This window comes from Pimephales promelas, chromosome 18 (assembly GCF_988280905.1).
Source record: "Pimephales promelas chromosome 18, fPimPro1.hap1.1, whole genome shotgun sequence".
Lineage (NCBI taxonomy): Eukaryota > Metazoa > Chordata > Actinopteri > Cypriniformes > Leuciscidae > Pimephales > Pimephales promelas.
Window position 1 is genome coordinate 4439437 of NC_142786.1, and position 17020 is coordinate 4456456.

Genomic DNA, 17020 nt, shown 5'->3' on the forward strand with positions numbered 1-17020 from the left:
TTTACTCTAAAAGACAGTTTACTCAGTAGTTTGCCCAGGGCATTAGAGGCTTTTTATTATACAATACTCTCTTTCTCAGATGCAGTGTCCATCTCTGACCCAAAAGCATGCTGAAGAAAAAGAGCCTTTTAAAACAAACTGTTATTCAATCAAAAGAAAAGACCAAATCAGCAAATTAAAATAAAATATGGTGCTTGAACATTGACTTAATTCATTTTAGTATATTCAAAATTCTAATGTGTGTAGACTCTATTTCTTTTCATAAAGATGCTTCGCTATTTAAACCAACATTGAAAGTTCATACGTTTCTGTATATCATTGTCATTGAGTTGGGAGGTCTCAAATATGTCCTTGTGTGATTATGTTATCACCTTCACTCTATAGATCAACACACACACACACACACACACACGAGATAATTAAATGTAAAAGTATTGAACAGTTCACGTCACTTCTAATAACAATAATTATATTCAAAAGTCCCCAAATCTTCATACGTCTGCCTGATTTTCTCATGCAATGACTCTTAAAATGTACTTTCGCATTTTCTTTCACCCTAGATCTTAAAGGGGAAGTGAATTTTCTTTAAAAGGATAGTTTACCCTAAAATGAAAATTCTGTCATCATTTACTCACCCTTAAGTTTCGTTCTCCCGCTGAACACAAAAGAACATTTTAAAGATTGCTAATAACAATTGACGGTAGCCAATGACTTCCATATTACCAACACTCTTCAAAATACCTTCTTCTGTGTTCAGCGGAAGAAAGAAACTTGCACTGATTTGGAAAAAACTTGAGAGAGTAAATGATGACAGAATTTTCATTTTTGGGTGAACTATCCCTTTAAATGGGTCAAACCCTTCCTCGTCTCCCATCTTAATGTGGATATTAAGTAAGCCATTCGTAGGTAGCTTTTCTTAAAGATTGTAAATACTGTTGATCTGTGGCTCAACCAATGGCGTGTGTTTGGGGAGTTACCTTCCTCCAAATCATAAGAGACGGGGCAGAGAGCAGTAGAAATGACACGCTTCTCCTTCAAAATGAATAATCTTAACCCAGCAGTGAACGAAAGAGACATAACAATCAAAATGACGGAGAACTCGACCGACAGACACGCTTACACCGATAGAGACACACATTCACTCACATTTGTGTAGCAAAGTCTCACCCTCAACACACACACACACACACGACTCCTTATTCTCTGCCACCTTGGACTTGCAGTCTGTGTTTCTTCCTTTCTCGTTGTTTCATCTGTATCCTCCACCCCTTTCCCTTCTTGTGGTTATGACTTGGCTTGTTCCCCCTTACCTGAAATCTTTTTTCTCCTTGATGACTTGTCTTTTCGTTATTTTGTGGTGAAAGAAGGAAAAGAAAGCAAGATGGAGAGAGAATTAAAAAAAAAGAACTGACAAGTCTGTCAAAGAATAATGTGATGGAATATTAAAGCTGTCGTTACTTTCGTCACCCTCGAGTCTCTAAGTGTGTTTTCTTCTCTTCTTTAAAAGCAGAGGAGGACGTTTAAATGGCTTTTCGACATTTAGATGCTCAATTATGAAACATGCTTTTATAGGTTTTAAAAATTGCTGCTCTTGTCACCTACATTACAAAACGTAAATTACATATAGTTAAATAAAAAATACATGCACACTGTTTAAAAGTTTAAGGTCGGTACGTTTTTTCTTTGAAAGAAAATAATACGTTACGTTAAACTGATCAAAAGTGTCAGTAAAGACATTTATAATGTTACAAAAGATTATGTTTCAAATAAATGCTGTTCATTTGAACTTTATATTCAGTCAAAGAATCCTGAACAATGCTTTACACAGTGCAGTCTTTAGTTTCAGTCTGCACAGCATTTATGTCTGTGATGAAAGCAGAAAAACAATCTTTAGACCAAGTGAAGACACCATGAGAAGACGGTTTAAGTACATTTTTTTATTTTCTACAGAGGTAGTCATTTCTACAGAGGATAAAGTGCTCTTAAAGTCACTACAAACTTCACGGCTGGTCTTGTAAGTTCATCAGTGTGGAGTGTACAGTGTGTTAGACTTCAAGTGATGTGCTCTGCAAGTGCATAGACAATACAGTGGTTTACTCGAGCGCAGCAGCAAATAATGAACTAACGTGCCCGAGCTCTCTTCCACTTCTATATTAACACATTTTTAGTAGGAAGGGAGATACTATGAGTATTCCAGACCAATAACCGCAGGCGAGTTAAAGCAATACAACCACAAATCAACATTCAGACCTGCTGGAATGACAAGAAGCTGCTATTTACTTATAGTGACCCTCAAAACAGTTATGAGCGGGCATTTATGATGTCAACAAACTCAGGCTTAAGGGAAGCACCTCCAACCAGGAAGCCATCAATGTCAGCCTGGGCCGCAAGCTCGTTACAGTTTCCCCCAGTAACAGAGCCTGTCAAATGAGGGAAGAGCATGAACTTACAAATCAGAATTTTATTTTTTTATTAAATATATTTTAAATACAATACAATGAATGATCATTATCATTTGGGTTATCCCAAAAATTAATATTCTGTCATTGATTACCCCCCCCTCGAGTCGTTCCAAACCCGTAAGACCCGTAATGAAGATATTTTTTGATGAAATCTGAGAGCTTTCTGTCCTTCCATTGACTGCAATGTAATCACCACTTTCAAGGTAGGACAGACATCGTTAAAATAGTCCTTGTGACTCCAGTGGTTTATCCTACACTGTAAAAATGAATATGCTTTATCTAATCAAAAAAATTTTGTCAAGCAATATTACTAATTGAATTGAACAAATTGGAATTGAGTAATAATTTATCTAATTCATTCATTTAACCATTTAAAATGAGTAAAACTTACAACAACAACCGAAAAACATAAATTGAAGTCACCATTATGGTGATCGTTTTTTGTTTTAAAATGACGGTTTTCTCCTTCAGTGATTCTGCTTTTTAACATCAGGTGTCTTCAATCTTAGCAATATAAAATAAATAGTTCTTAATTAATCTTTGACAGTTAGTGAGATATTTTTGTAAAAGTTTTTGGCGTAAACTTTACTCAGTTTAAATGGTTAACTTTTAGTTTGTTTAATATTTTGTTTAATTTAATTAATAATATTGCTTGTAATCTGTTGCCACAATTCTATTGATTAGATGAAGCATATTAATTTTTACAGTGTAAAGCAACGGGAATACATTTTGTGCACCAAAAAAAAAAAAAAAAGAACCGGGAAGCGCTGCACTGTTTACAGTGTGAACAAGAAAGCAGACAGACTTGGAAGAGAAGAGATTGTTGAATAAAGTTATTTTTCAGTATTCTCAACACTTCATAACATTAAGGTTAAACCACTGGAGTCACAAGGAATATTTTAACGATGTCTTTCCTACCTTGAAAGTGGTGATTCACTGCAATCAATGGAGGGACAGAAAGCTTTCAGATTTCATCAAAAATATCTTCAATTTAATCCGTGGATGGATGAAGGTCTTATACGGAACGACACGAGGGCGAGTATTGACAGAATTTTCATTTTCGGATGAACGATCTCATTAAAAGGCATACTCTACTTTTTTTGGAAATAGGCTCATTTTATAACTCCCCCAGAGTTAAACAGTTGAGTTTTACTGTTTTTGAATGTATTCAGCCGATTTTTTTTGTATTTAGAAGAATATCAGTAACCAGACAGTTTCTGGTCTCATTGACTTCCAAAGTATATTTTTTTTTCTACTACGGAAGTCAATGAGACCAGAAACTGTCTGGTTACTGATATTCTTCTAAATATCAAAAAAAAAAAAATCGTCTGAATGGGTTTGAAAACGGTAAAACTCAACTGTTTAACTCTGGGGGAGTGGTAAAATGAGCCTATTTCCAAAAAAAACGGAGTATCCCTTTAAATTGCATCATGCATGGACAAGCAAGGACTGCAAAACTACCTTTGTGTTACACAGAAGAAAGAAGATCATAGTGATGTGGCATGAGCGGAGTAAATGACAGAACATTCAATGTTGGCTGAAGTATTTCTTTAAGGCCACTCAGAACTGAACAGACTCACCTCCGTAGATGATGCGCACAGATCCGGCTACTGCGTCCGACACGTTCTCTCTCAGCCATTCTCTCAGCTTCTCATGCACCTCCTGAGCCTGTAGCACACAACGGAGAGCACATACAAGACTTCTTATACACCGATTCAAATACATGATCATGAACTGAATGACTTAAAAGTGCCCCATTATGCTTGTTTGCATATTATCTTTCATATACAACTGACACCATCATTACTGTTCGTATCACTGAACTGAAATTCAGATATGATAACGGGCATTTTAGTTTACAATACGCACTTTAAGCAGTGGACCAATCACAACAGACTGAGCCATCTGCCTGATTTATATAGATTTATTTAGTTTGACTTAAAATGGAGGGACAGAAACCTCAGGTTTCATTGAAAATAAGTTAATTTGTTCCAACAACATGAGGGTAAATATTCATTTTTGGGTGAACTATCCTTTTAAGCATGTTACTCCTGCTTTAGTGCATATGCATTGCATAAATAGAAAATGAAAGTTATAAAACATGGAGTTGAAACATCTTATGATGACATTTTGATCTATGGGTTACGTCAATACATATTTACCTGATCAGGAGTGGCAGTTTTCCCAGTTCCAATCGCCCACACTGGTTCATATGCTAAAACCACTTGAGACCAGTCCTTCACATTGTCTATAAAATATATAAATTCATTGTGACATTTGGTGTTTTATAGGCTTTATGTATACAATCATGAACAAAATAAATATTCCCAATAAGACTTGCTGACAATGCATGCTGTCAATGTTGAAATTACATCATTTTTTCATAAATGACCTGCAATGACTTTGGTCTGTTCAAACACCACTTCTTCGGTGGTTCCAGCTTCTCTCTCTTCTAGTTTCTCCCCAATGCAGGCGATCACACCCAAATCATTCTCTAAGCAATGGGCCACTTTCTGGCCAATCAGCTGTAAAAGACACCACAGCCAATCAGAGTGAGACAGGGCTGAATGCAGAATAGCATGAATATGCATCAATATGACGTCTGAATTTCATCACACAGAAAAGCAAAGACATAAAAGGGTTTTTAAAAATAAAATTCCTTCTCAAATCTCAACCTCATCACTCTCGCCAAACACATGGCGCCTCTCAGAATGGCCCAGAATCACCCAGTCGATGCCGCAGTCTTTAATCATCGCTGGACTACCGCCGAGAAGAAAAGGAGAGAGCGAGAAATATGCTTTTAAAGTTGACACTGATAAATGGTTGTTCATTAAAGATACCAATGAGCATGTATACCTGATCTCTCCGGTGAAGGCTCCTTTGGGCACCTTATAGCAGTTCTGGGCGGCCACACCGATCCTCTGGTCCAGTTTAGACCTCACATAATCCAGATAGATGGACGGTGCTCCACACACCACCTCTAAACCATGAAGACAAAGCCACTGTTGTGATGATATATGATCATGAAAGCCAGCATGTCTACTTTTAAAGGGATATATCATCCAAAAACTAAACACTGTTCAATATTTCTTTTATTATTATTTTTGATTACATCCTCTGACTTAATTAGATAAATTCCCAGAGAGAATGAGATCATTTGGCTAACAATGCTTTTTTATGCATGTGATATGGGATCAGAATGGGATACAGCTAACAGTTGTTTATATAATAAACTGTATTTTATTAAATTTGCATGCTTATGGGACAAATATGGGATAAGACAGATATAGTCAGGGACAATATTATTGTAACGTCAAATGAGGCTTTCTACAGCAGGCCTATGCAAAATTGTCATGCAATGACATGCAATGATACACGAATAATCAACTCAATATCAATATTAACAAGTTTATAAGTTATTTTTAATTAAAAACAGTCTGTGCACACGAGCCTCCATGATCCATTTAAAGTGTCACGTGACGTCATGTATAGCGTCTCTGATGCGTCTAAACATCTCTATCGAAATACATCAGACTAATTTGGCTAAAATGAAAACTAAAATAATTTCTGCTTAATAATATTTTCTCAGGTAACGTTAAACAACATATCATCAAATAACGCCATGGACCTGTTTCATCGTTGAGACTGGCCGTGTTCAAGGTCATTATGAGCTCGCCCAGAGTCTCTTTATCGCCGTTCATTTTCCAGTTTCCCCCGACGAAGAATTTTCTTGAGGACATTATTGCGGGACAAACCAAACGGACCAAACACACCTAACTTACTGCGGTATTATCGCTCCCGTTAGCGAATTTAATTTACGAATCCTACTATGGAAAAGGTGTGGTCGTTAATATTCACGAGGTGTTCCTTTGTCATTGGACGGTCGCACGAAACGTCACAAAACCTAATTAATATACATGAGGTCATGACGCCTATCTCCCTCGCCAAGAAAAGCAATCATTACCATTGAACGTAAGCATAGATATTTAATAATAGTAACAATTTTTATTTTACAAGGTTAACCTTAGGAATACTAATCAGTTAAATGACATAAAATATTTTTAACTATGGGCTGCATAGAAGAGCTCAAAGAGATATATATTTGTAGCCTATTTACAACGGGGCACAATTTTTATCTATTTTGCTAAGTCGGTACTTTTTCCTCAATTCAAATTACCTTATATTTTATCCAGGGTGGTTTTGGGATGTTCCGAAGAGCAAATTGTGCTTCAATTGATTTTAAGAAAGTAATCTAAAAGATTTCATATGGTCAATGCCATTTGCATGGCCTTCATTCATTTATTTATTTATTTTGTTTAATGTTTTAATGTCCCTTTACATCATACAGCTTTAGATATGAATATCATTCTGTGTAATTATTTTTAAAAGAAATTATTTTAATTATATTTTGTACAATGTAAGGAGTTTTAATGCCCTTCCGAATGCTGTTGCCAGATATGTGCTTTTTCTTACAGCGAGTATTGTTTCGAGCAAGATGGGGGTAAATTTTCATTTTTGGGTGAACTATCCCTTTTGATATCCCTCATATTATGTCATGTCTTCTTTCTCATTTCACAGCCAAAGCTTGGCCATCTCAGACTTCAACTGTAGTCAATTAGTCCTCTGTGCTTCAGTGCTTGCTAATGTTTCTCTGGGCAAAGCTCTATTGAAAGTGGATTAGAGTAAGCCTCCTGTCCTCCTTCTTGAAGTGAAAGAAAAAAACAACTGTCTGATCTACTTTCTCAAGGTGAAATTGCAGTAGGTGATAAAATATACTTAAAGGAATTAGGTTTACTTAGGTTGTGACCTCATTATAGAAGTGAAAGCCTATAATACAAAGTTCTGTTGTGAAACTCTAGATGGCACAGGCTCATAAGTCCTTAACCCAATCTCCTTGCAATTACATCATTCTCTATAGGGCACAGCTGATTGGTTCCCACTGTATTGGTAGAATAACGCTGAAAACGCACTTTACAGCATGCTTTCAGAAACCCCTCCACCTCCCCAGCTCCACCTGTATAAATTCTGACCTGAATAACTAAATATTATTTTTTTAATGAATTTTCTCCTATTAAACATTTTTATAAAACATATTTTTGTGGCCTAATTAGATTTCCTTTCCAGTAATATTTCTTTCTGTCACCTATTCTTTAACAATTGCCCAGTGCAAAGTTTTCACAATAAAGTAGTTTGGAAGTATTTTACACAGTAATGATGCCAAGATCAACATGTTTTTTTTTTTTTTAAATTAATTACTTCAAATGCCCTAAAATCATAAAACACATATTTTATTGGACACAACAGCTTGACAGACACAAATAGCACACACACCAAAATATCATTTAATGCAGAATACTATGTTTATTAGAAAGGAATTCGAGTAATCACTGCGACATTTAAGAGGAACTGTCTTGTATGTAAAAGCCCTACAAAAAGATGAAAGAGACATTACAGACATTTTCTCTTTTATCATAATGTGCCATTTGGACTTTGGGGAAGTTTGTTAGAAATTAAAACGCAACCCTATGCCAGGTTAAAGTTGCCAACAGCATCAAAAAGCCATCAGATTGGGAAAAGTCACTGTACATTTTCTTCTGCATTCTATCAATTCTAATACATAAAAATAGTCATGGACACTTTCACCTAATGATGAGGATTTTTAACAGACAAAAACTATATATCTTTTATTCTTGAATGATTATTCATTTTTAAGATGTCAAACATTATAATTTCAAGTCAAAGTATTGCTGTCATGATGAGATTGTCATTTTAACAATAACCCAAACTGCACTCCTGTGTTCGTTGTAACTTACATTTTTACAATTAAATATTCCACGTAAATATTCTAATAAAATCCAGTCTTCCAGAAACCCCACACAAACAGATGTGACATTCGTGTGTTTGTTTGTGTGTGTGTGTGAGAGAGATTCTTTGTTGCTTAGAATTTCTCATTTCTCATCCTCTCTCTCTCAACCTTTCTGTCTTATCCTCTTCTCGTCTTGTTTCAGGGTCCAGTTCAGTTCCAAATCTTCAAGAAGCTGTCCCATGAGCCAGTGCAAACGCACATGCCATCTGGTGGTACTCCGGTGCAGCTCACCCTGTTGTCATGGCCAGACAACACGCCTACAAGAGAGAGAGAGAAAGAAAGAAAGTGAGAAAATGAATTTGATAGGACTTTGTTCTTCATGCATGTTTATTTATTCAAAGATGCAATGAAACGGAAGTAGCAAGCTGCAACAAATTAAAAAAAAAAAAGTCTAACCGATTATCCGAAGAGAAAAAATTATGGGGGCTTTCAGCATCAGGGTTTAAGCGCACTAAGTCTGGTAAATACGTCAGCAGAGAGACGTCTTTAATTTCACTGGAAGTGAATATGTATGGATGAATTGTTAACAATAAAATCTATAAGATAAAAATAGATGGGGTGAATTTTCATTTCATGCCGACTTTATAGAAGACTTCCTCGACTTAAAGCCCCGATATAGCCAACTTCAATTGAAATTTCACTCCAGGTGGTAAACACCTTTAAACTATTATTGGTCTGTGCCCTGATAGCACACGTACATCACGGAGACGTCTATTTGATGTGATGTTTACATCTGGAAGACGTATTTTTAAGAGTGTTTCCTCATCTGCAATACGTCTATTGGACGTTTCCTGTCAGATGTCAAATAGACGTTTAGAAGATGTCTTTAAGATGTAATGATTTAGAATGTATGTTAAACTGACATCTTAAAGATGTCTATCAGATGTTAGTAAACAGCAGATGCTTTCCAGATGAAGTGATCTTTAACAGCTCTTGCAGACTTACCCCAGATAGCACAAGTCTATTTGATTTGATTTTTACATCTGTAAGACGTATTTTTAAGAGTGTTTGCTCATCTGCAATACGTCTATAGGACGTTTCCTGTCAGATGTCAAATAGACGTTTAGAAGATGTCAGTTTAACATGCATTCTAAATCATTACATCTTAAAGACATCTTATAAACGTCTATTTGACATCTGACATGAGACGTCCTATAGATGTATTGCAGATGAGCAAACACTCTTAAAAATACGTCTTCCAGATGTAAAAATCACATCAAATAGACTCGTGCTATCTGGGACGTGTGCTATCTGGGTGGCGATTACACACTGATAGCACACGTACATCACAGAGACGACTATTTGATGTGTGTTTACATCTGGAAGACGTATTTTTAAGAGTGTTTGCTCATCTTCAATACCTCTATAGGAAGTTTCCTGTCAGATGTCATATAGACATTAGAAGATATCTTTAAGATGTTTAAGATTCAGAATGTATGTAAAACTGCTTTTTCTAAGACGTTTACCAGATGTTTTTACACAGCAGATGTTTTCCAGATTATCAGATCTTTAGAAGACTTCTTGCAGACGTAGCTGTGCTATCTGTTACTGCACAGAAAGCACACGTGCGTCTGCAAGATGTCTGTTAAAGATCACTTCATCTGGAAAGCATCTGCCGTTTACTAACATCTGATAGACATCTTTAAGATGTCAGTTTAACATACATTCTAAATCATTACATCTTAAATACATCTTTTAAACGTCTATTTGACATCTAACAAGAAACATTTTATAGACGTATTGAAGATGAGCAAACACTCTAAAAAATACGTCTTCCAGATGTAAACATCACATCAAATAGACTTGTGCTTTCCTGTCAGATGTCAAATAGACGTTTAGAAGATGTCTTTAAGATGTATTGATTTAGAATGCATGTTAAACTGACATCTTCTAAATGTCTATATGACATCTGACAGGAAACTTCCTAGAGACGTATTGAAGATGAGCAAACACTCTAAAAAATACATCTTGCAGATGTAAATGCAGACATCAAATAGACGTCTTTGAGATGTACTTGTGCTATCAGGGTAATATTAGGCGATTTCCACCTAATTTGATTTGGCTCATGGCGTCTCATTTCATTTCTATTCAGTCTGTTGAGGTCAGATGTGAGTAAAAACATAAAACACACTGGAGAGCTGCTTAATAGTATAGTACCTATAGTAGGCTCTGTGGAATACTTGATTCTGATTGTTCAATTGTGCCATCCAACGGTACGTTATTTCCAGATAACAACCGTTCAAAACAGATAACGCAGGCTCATCCGTGTCACTGAAGTCAGCAGTGCTAAAAAGTTTTGCATTTGGTGAGCTAATAGAATATTAAAACTCAGTCAAATCAATATTTTGTGTACAGTTATTTAATAATGCCATCCAGTATCGTGGACTCGCTCTCTCTTGTTTCATACAAAAGCAGCTGCTGCCATTTTGTAAACTGTTGGATTATAAGATTCAAACAGGTACGATTTAAAAAATCTAGCAGGGATGTGATATTGCATATCAACACCAGTTGTTCTTTGAAAATAAACCCCCTTCACTTCGCGTCAAGAGTCCTCATCACCCTGTCGGGGGTTATTTTGAGAGAACAACTGGCTGGATGTGTATTATCCCTTACTTAACACTAATGCAATATCACAGCTAGATTTTTCTAGTCATAAATTGCCTATATGGAAAATAACAGCTCGATGGAGTTTGATTCGACCTGTTTCACTTGTTTTAATTAATCAGCATTAATTATTCACTCCATCCGTTTCTCCTTTCTTTAAACTTACCCACTTTCTCGCCCTTTAGCGAGTCCCAAATATTGCAGTTGAAGTCATCATATCCAGCAAAGATGAGGCGGCCAGACATGGACAGAGCCAGTGATGTGACGCCGCTGTTCAGGGCAGCATCCTGGTAGCAAATCACTTCTTGATCAGCGCGAAGGTCATACATCTTGCATGTGCAGTCATCCGAGCCTGTGATAATTGCGGTGCCACTGGGGAGGAACTGAAGAGGTAGACACAGTTTGGTGAATCCATGAATGTGCTTTTCTCTTATACCAATTGGAAAAACTCAAATCTTTGAAACTGGTAGAAGGTTAGCATCATCAACGAAGAAGGAAATTACTGGGTAAAAAATAAAATGTTCTTGGTAGTGCATCAAACATTTGCCTTAAACTCACTGAAATGGCATTGATGTCACTCGTGTGACCCTGGAAGGTTTGCTTGCACTGGCCATCCCTGATGTCCCACAGCTTAGCCAGAGAGTCGCAAGCACCAGAAATGAAGCCATTGGCGTCCGGGGACAGAGCCAGACACATGCAGTCACCAACATGGTTCAGGAAAACTGTTTTCTGCTTTCCAGTCTCCAAATCCCACAGTGCACTGGGGGGAAAAAACGGGATGAAATGAATAATAATAATAATAATAGAAACAAAACAAAAGCTTATTATATTTTCGAAGACGTGAGTGGGCTTTCTGGTTGGTCGCAGGGCGGTTGCTATGACATTCTGGTCCGGAGATATCATTGGGAGCACATTTTATAAGTTTATGGAATTTTTTCCCCATCTTTTACCAGGCTGTAAGTAACTTAAACTAAAGTAAAAAAGTACACCTCTACTCAACAAGCTGCAAAAAATTCCTTAGCATTTTGAAAATGCTGTAATTATGAGCAAAAATGGCATTGCCTCTTATAATTGTGAGATAAAAAGTCGCACTTCTGTCTTTTTTTCTCAGAATTGCGACTTTATATCACCCAATTCTGACTTTATATCATAAAATTCTGACTTTATATCTCGCAATTCTGACTTTATCTTCAGCAACTTCAAGGGTTGCTCTTTAGGCGTAAGTCGACTTGGGTTGGCCGTCTGCCGAAAGCTAGTTATTGTAGTCGATATAGTTTTAAATATGGATATTTTTCTTACACAAACTTATACTTCAGAAGGCCTTTATTAACCCCCCCATAGCCATGTGCAGCACTTTTATCATGGATGGATGCACTTTTATGGACTTTTAATGGACTGCCATTATAAAGCTAGGATTTTTTTTATATAACTCCGATTGTATTCATCTGAAAGAAGAAAGTCATTTACGCCTAGGATGGCTTCAGGGTGTGCATGAGTGTGAGCGCAAGAAATAAGTTGCTGGCTGCAATACACTTAATGGCCACTGGTGTCTCTAGTAAGTGTTTCTGGATTCTACATATAGCCCCTTAAAGGGATACTCCACTTTTTTTTGAAATAGGCTCATTTTACAACTCCCCCAGAGTTAAACAGTTGAGTTTTAGAAAAATATCAGTATCCAGACAGTTTCTGGTTTCATTGACTTCCATAGTAAATTTTTTTTCCTACTATGGAAGTCAATGAGGCCAAAAACTGTCTGGTTACTGAAATTTTTCAAAATATCAGAAAATCGGCTGAATGGATTTGAAAACGGTAAAACTCAACTGTTTAACTCTGGGGGAGTTGTAAAATGAGCCTATTTCCAAAAAAAGGGGAGTATCCCTTTAAAAAAAAAACAAGGCACTCAATACTCATACAAAAATTGTATAAAATAATTTTTTATATTTGGGTTAACTATCTTCTTAAATGTAAAAGTTACATGCACAAACCATGTGGTATCACCAGAGGCGGTGAGAATCTCAGTGTCACTGAGGAAGCGGCAACAGGCCAAGTAACCTATAAAAAATAGAGAGAGACACAATTACATAACAGACAAATGAAAGAATAAAGATCCTCGAATGACTTGTATGCTTTACCTGTGTGAGCATCCAATTCTTTCACGGTCTTGATTACGGGTGTCTTCAAGTTGTAGACAGTACACATGTTGTCGAGACCGCCGCTGGCCACAAGGTTTCCAGAAGGAGCATATGCACAGGTCATCACCCATGAGGATTTGAGGGGAACAGCATTGACCTAAAGAAAGAGGCAAATATGAATTATTTTCCTTTAACATATTCAAAATTGCACCATCAAAATAATCACTATTCTCAAATGTTTTCCAGGTTTTGTTGCATAAACATTAATATTCTTAAAGCTACATTCACGATTCATTCATGACAAATGTCAATAGCTTTTGTACTTTAATTGAAACAAATTTTAGCACAACCGAGACCACACGATACGAAAAAATCACATGCACATAAGCTTTATCGGAGAAAGTATTTTCACAACAAAAATAGAAATCTTTAATTGCACCTTTAAATAAAATATCTTTGTCCAACTGGACGTTTTTATTTACGTGTAAATTTGACTAGGGCACATTTACAAGAAAACAATGCACTAAAAATGGAATAAGCTTTTCCTTTGCGTTTTTGAATAGTTTTGTGTATAGACGACAATGTTGTCAAAACGATCTACAAAAACGACTAAAAGCGCTGTATTATTCATGCCAGGCCAGTAGTTGGCGATGATATTAATATTCATTGGCGATGAACACATAATATGCATGCGCATGATGTTCACAAATTCACGTTTCTATAGTGTACACGGAGACGATCAAAAACTTGCGCTTTAAAATCCGTTGTCAAAAGTTTGCATTTTCAGGCCCCAAAACGTCATTGTTGTGTAAATGAACAGCCAAAACGCATGACAATTTTTGAAACGGCTGAAAACTGTCCTGGTTACAATACATGTGTATTATAGAAGTTAGAGATAGCCTGTTTAAAAATGTAAAATCAAATGGTCCCCTCAGGAAGCTTAAAATATGCACCATTTTTCACTAAGCTGAGAACAAAATAGCAAATATTGTGATATATAGCCCAAAATATTTAGAGATCGTTTGCTTCAAATACACATCTTCTCTTTAAAGTGTATTTGAGTTAGTCAGACTCACTTTATTTCCAGAGTGAGAATCCCAGATAAGGAGTTTACCATCCTGTGATGCACTGACCATTAGCCTAAAGACACCAATGACAGAAAGAGCAAAGAAAGGCTGGTAAGACAACATGATCAAAGGATATTGTTCATATATCCAGTTAATATACTCCATCTCTCATTGTATTTATTTTAAAGGAGTAGTTCACTTTTAAAAAAAACTTTTGCGGATAATTTACTCACCCCCATGTCATCCAAAATGTCCACGTCTTTCACGTCTTTCATGAAAACATTCAGGATTTTCTCCATATAATGGACTTCATTGGGACCCAAACGGTTCAAGGTCCAAATGAGAGTTTCAGTGCAGCTTCAAAGGGTTTTAAACGACACCAGACGATGAATAAGGGTCTTATCTAGGACCCTTCGAGGCATGACTCAAAAAAAAAAATTGTTCATTTTGATGAACGAGTTCGAACAGGAAAGTCACGAACGCTCATCACAAAACAGAGCAAGGTGAGCATTTGAGCTTATAAAACTTAAACTTTTTCATTTATTTTTTAAATGGCTGATCGTTTCGCTAGATGAGACCCTTATTCATCGTCTGGTGTCGTTTAAAGCCCTTTTAAGCTGCACTGAAACTCTCATTTGGACCTTGAACCATTTGGTTCCCATTGAAGTCCATTACATGGAGAAAATCCTGGAATGTTTTCATCAAAAACCTTAATATCTTTTCGACTGAAGAAAGAAAGACATGGACATCTTGGATGACATGGGGGTGAGTAAATTATCAGCAATTTTTTTTTTTTTTAAATTGAACTACTTTAAAATTGAAATCTCACAAGCATACTGATTTAATGATAAAATATGATTTTGCTTATGATTTTGTCAGTTTAAGTCCCTTCTTAATAACACTTAACACAAAGGCTTAAGTCTGTGTCAGGTCACTGACCCTGATAATTGATCTAACTAAGAATTAGCTAATTCAAGGTGACCACACGATGCAGTTGAACTCCATATGAGAGCTATTAACCTGGTTGAGCAGATCATGTAACAAGCAAGGGCAACAACTAATACTAATATATTTCACATTCTGTCAGATCCCATGTACTTTTGGAGGCCAAATTGATAAAAATGAACGAATAATTCTACTGTGCAGTATAGCCCATCATTTCTCATTTCATACTTGGATTTGACCCATGATAATGTCCTCACTTGTTGTCTGTACACCAATGCATGGCGTAGATTTTGGCCAGGTGGCCTTTGAGGGTCCTCCTGGTCTTCAGTTGGACCCGAGGGGCCGGGGCCACCCCAGCAGCGGCCGAGGCCATGTCTGTGTCATTGACTGCTTTGCGAGCCGCCTAGAAAGGGAACAAACATGCAATATTAGTATTTCATTGGTAATTGTTTAAACAGCTAGTCATTGCTTTAGTCTCACCTCGATCTGTGTCTTCAGGCCTTCGGCCTCCTTTTTCATCTGCTCCATTTCACCCATACCTGCTGTTGATCGGGGTGCTTACCAACACAAGCTAGAAGCAATCGGAAAACAAAAATTCTTCTTAAAATGGTCTTATATGTAATCAAGAAGTGACTGGATTAATCTGAACTAGGCCCTATTACATCATCAAGCATGCATGTGGAAGCCATTTTACTCATATTGAAAATGTTTGATTTGACCTAGTACTAACGAATATTGATTTCATACAAAACCTTTCAGCCAATATCTCACTGGAGATCAATTAAGACTGAACTTTTCATGTAATATCTCTAAACGTTCTTCCTGCTTAGTAGACAGTATTGAATACAGATTTGCAGAAGATGTGGAACAACAGTATGGTCTGTCATTGGCAGTTAAACAAGCCAAATCCAATTGAATGTTCAGCTAATGTTAGCTAAATGCTAAGCGTTACTTGAATAACAGTGCTGTTGGCTATTTCAACTTGGTCATAGATAGGCTACTGAGAATCTGTTCCAGAAAATTGAAAATTTTCAAAAATTGAAATAAAAAAGATTAGCACCAAAGTGAAAGCAAACTTCCAAACCAATCCTTTCATTTGTATTATAAAATATAATGCAATAGAAAGCAACAACAACAAAATATTGCAAAGGAAGCCACATCTAATATTACCCATAAACATATCTTGAGGCTTGTCATTGACTTAGCAAGTCTGCATCTGACCAATGAGAACGTCTAGATTTGAAATGTCTAAGTCTAATCAAGATCTGTAATGCTCCCTAAAATAAAATATTGCAAATGTTTCATGCAGATGTACCTAATCAACCTAAGTTGCAACTTACTATAACAATATTTGGTTGCTTTACCACCATATGGATTTACCTCTTCTGAGGAATTATCAGCCTTGAGATCCTAATGAACTTAATTTGCGGTTCATAAGTGGAGCCTACTGCTGTGTAGAAACGAAGTCTTGCATTGCGCCGCCAATTATCAAATTATGACATGTTATAATAGATTATATGTGATATCTGATCAGCTCTTGCTGGGAGCTGTTGTTTTATTGTTGTCAAGGCTAGAAGAAAGGTTTAAGCCTTTGCAGGAGCTGTTGGGGGTGGCTTATCAAATCTCCCGTCATCCGATTACCGACTACTCTTTACTACGGGATCAGGTGGGACCCGAGGTAGGGAGATCAAAGACAAAACACGAGGAAAAGGGCAAGAAAAGACTTTGGGATTTGTATGTGTACACGTCAGAAAGTTCATCAAGATGAAGTGAGACCTGACACTCTCAAATCTCAAGAGAGCAGCTTTAGCATTAGGTTAATCCTACAAACAGACAAATGTGCAAATGCCAGTTGCATTTAGAAATGAAAAACCACAGGAATGCATTAGCTAACAAACTTTGCTACAACCTCCTGAAAGTGCTGGATGGTAACTTGAAATACCA

General features: G+C 36.6%; 2 protein-coding genes and 1 long non-coding RNA gene across 3 annotated transcripts; 1 reads left to right on the forward strand and 2 right to left on the reverse strand.

Annotated features, from left to right (window-relative positions):
• Positions 1-1917: 1917 nt before the first annotated feature.
• Positions 1918-6225, reverse strand: tpi1a (triosephosphate isomerase 1a). The gene is made up of 7 exons (XM_039681440.2): positions 6091-6225; positions 5319-5442; positions 5138-5222; positions 4855-4987; positions 4625-4710; positions 4043-4130; positions 1918-2420 (listed from the first exon to the last, which is right to left on the reverse strand). Exons 1-7 carry the CDS (start codon positions 6200-6202, stop codon positions 2302-2304), a joined length of 747 nt encoding a protein of 248 aa, XP_039537374.2. The 5' UTR covers positions 6203-6225; the 3' UTR covers positions 1918-2301.
• An 85-nt stretch (positions 6226-6310) lies between these two features.
• On the forward strand, positions 6311-11249 carry LOC148970872 (uncharacterized). Its single transcript, XR_016147223.1, has 4 exons — positions 6311-6434; positions 7041-7209; positions 8471-8613; positions 11118-11249. It is a non-coding gene; the product is annotated as an uncharacterized LOC148970872 (long non-coding RNA).
• On the reverse strand, positions 8451-15647 carry gnb3b (guanine nucleotide binding protein (G protein), beta polypeptide 3b). Its single transcript, XM_039681500.2, has 8 exons — positions 15557-15647; positions 15334-15479; positions 14141-14204; positions 13065-13221; positions 12918-12984; positions 11491-11692; positions 11099-11315; positions 8451-8585 (listed from the first exon to the last, which is right to left on the reverse strand). The coding sequence occupies exons 1-8, from the start codon at positions 15611-15613 to the stop codon at positions 8479-8481; spliced, it is 1017 nt and encodes a 338-aa protein (XP_039537434.1). The 5' UTR covers positions 15614-15647; the 3' UTR covers positions 8451-8478.
• Between the last annotated feature and the right edge of the window lie 1373 nt (positions 15648-17020).

Coding starts and splice junctions, on each gene's coding strand:
- tpi1a (XM_039681440.2), bottom strand. CDS start 6,202: ATGTCCTCAAGAAAATTCTTCGTCGGGGGAAACTGGAAAATGAACGGC. Junction 4,131..4,624: donor AAACTGCCACTCCTGATCAG/GTAAATATGTAT, acceptor TGTGTGCTACAG/GCTCAGGAGGTGCATGAGAA. Junction 2,421..4,042: donor TGTGCGCATCATCTACGGAG/GTGAGTCTGTTC, acceptor CTCATTTGACAG/GCTCTGTTACTGGGGGAAAC.
- gnb3b (XM_039681500.2), bottom strand. CDS start 15,613: ATGGGTGAAATGGAGCAGATGAAAAAGGAGGCCGAAGGCCTGAAGACA. Junction 13,222..14,140: donor ATTCTCACTCTGGAAATAAA/GTGAGTCTGACT, acceptor CTCTTTCTTTAG/GTCAATGCTGTTCCCCTCAA. Junction 11,316..11,490: donor GTGACATCAATGCCATTTCA/GTGAGTTTAAGG, acceptor CTACCTCTTCAG/TTCCTCCCCAGTGGCACCGC.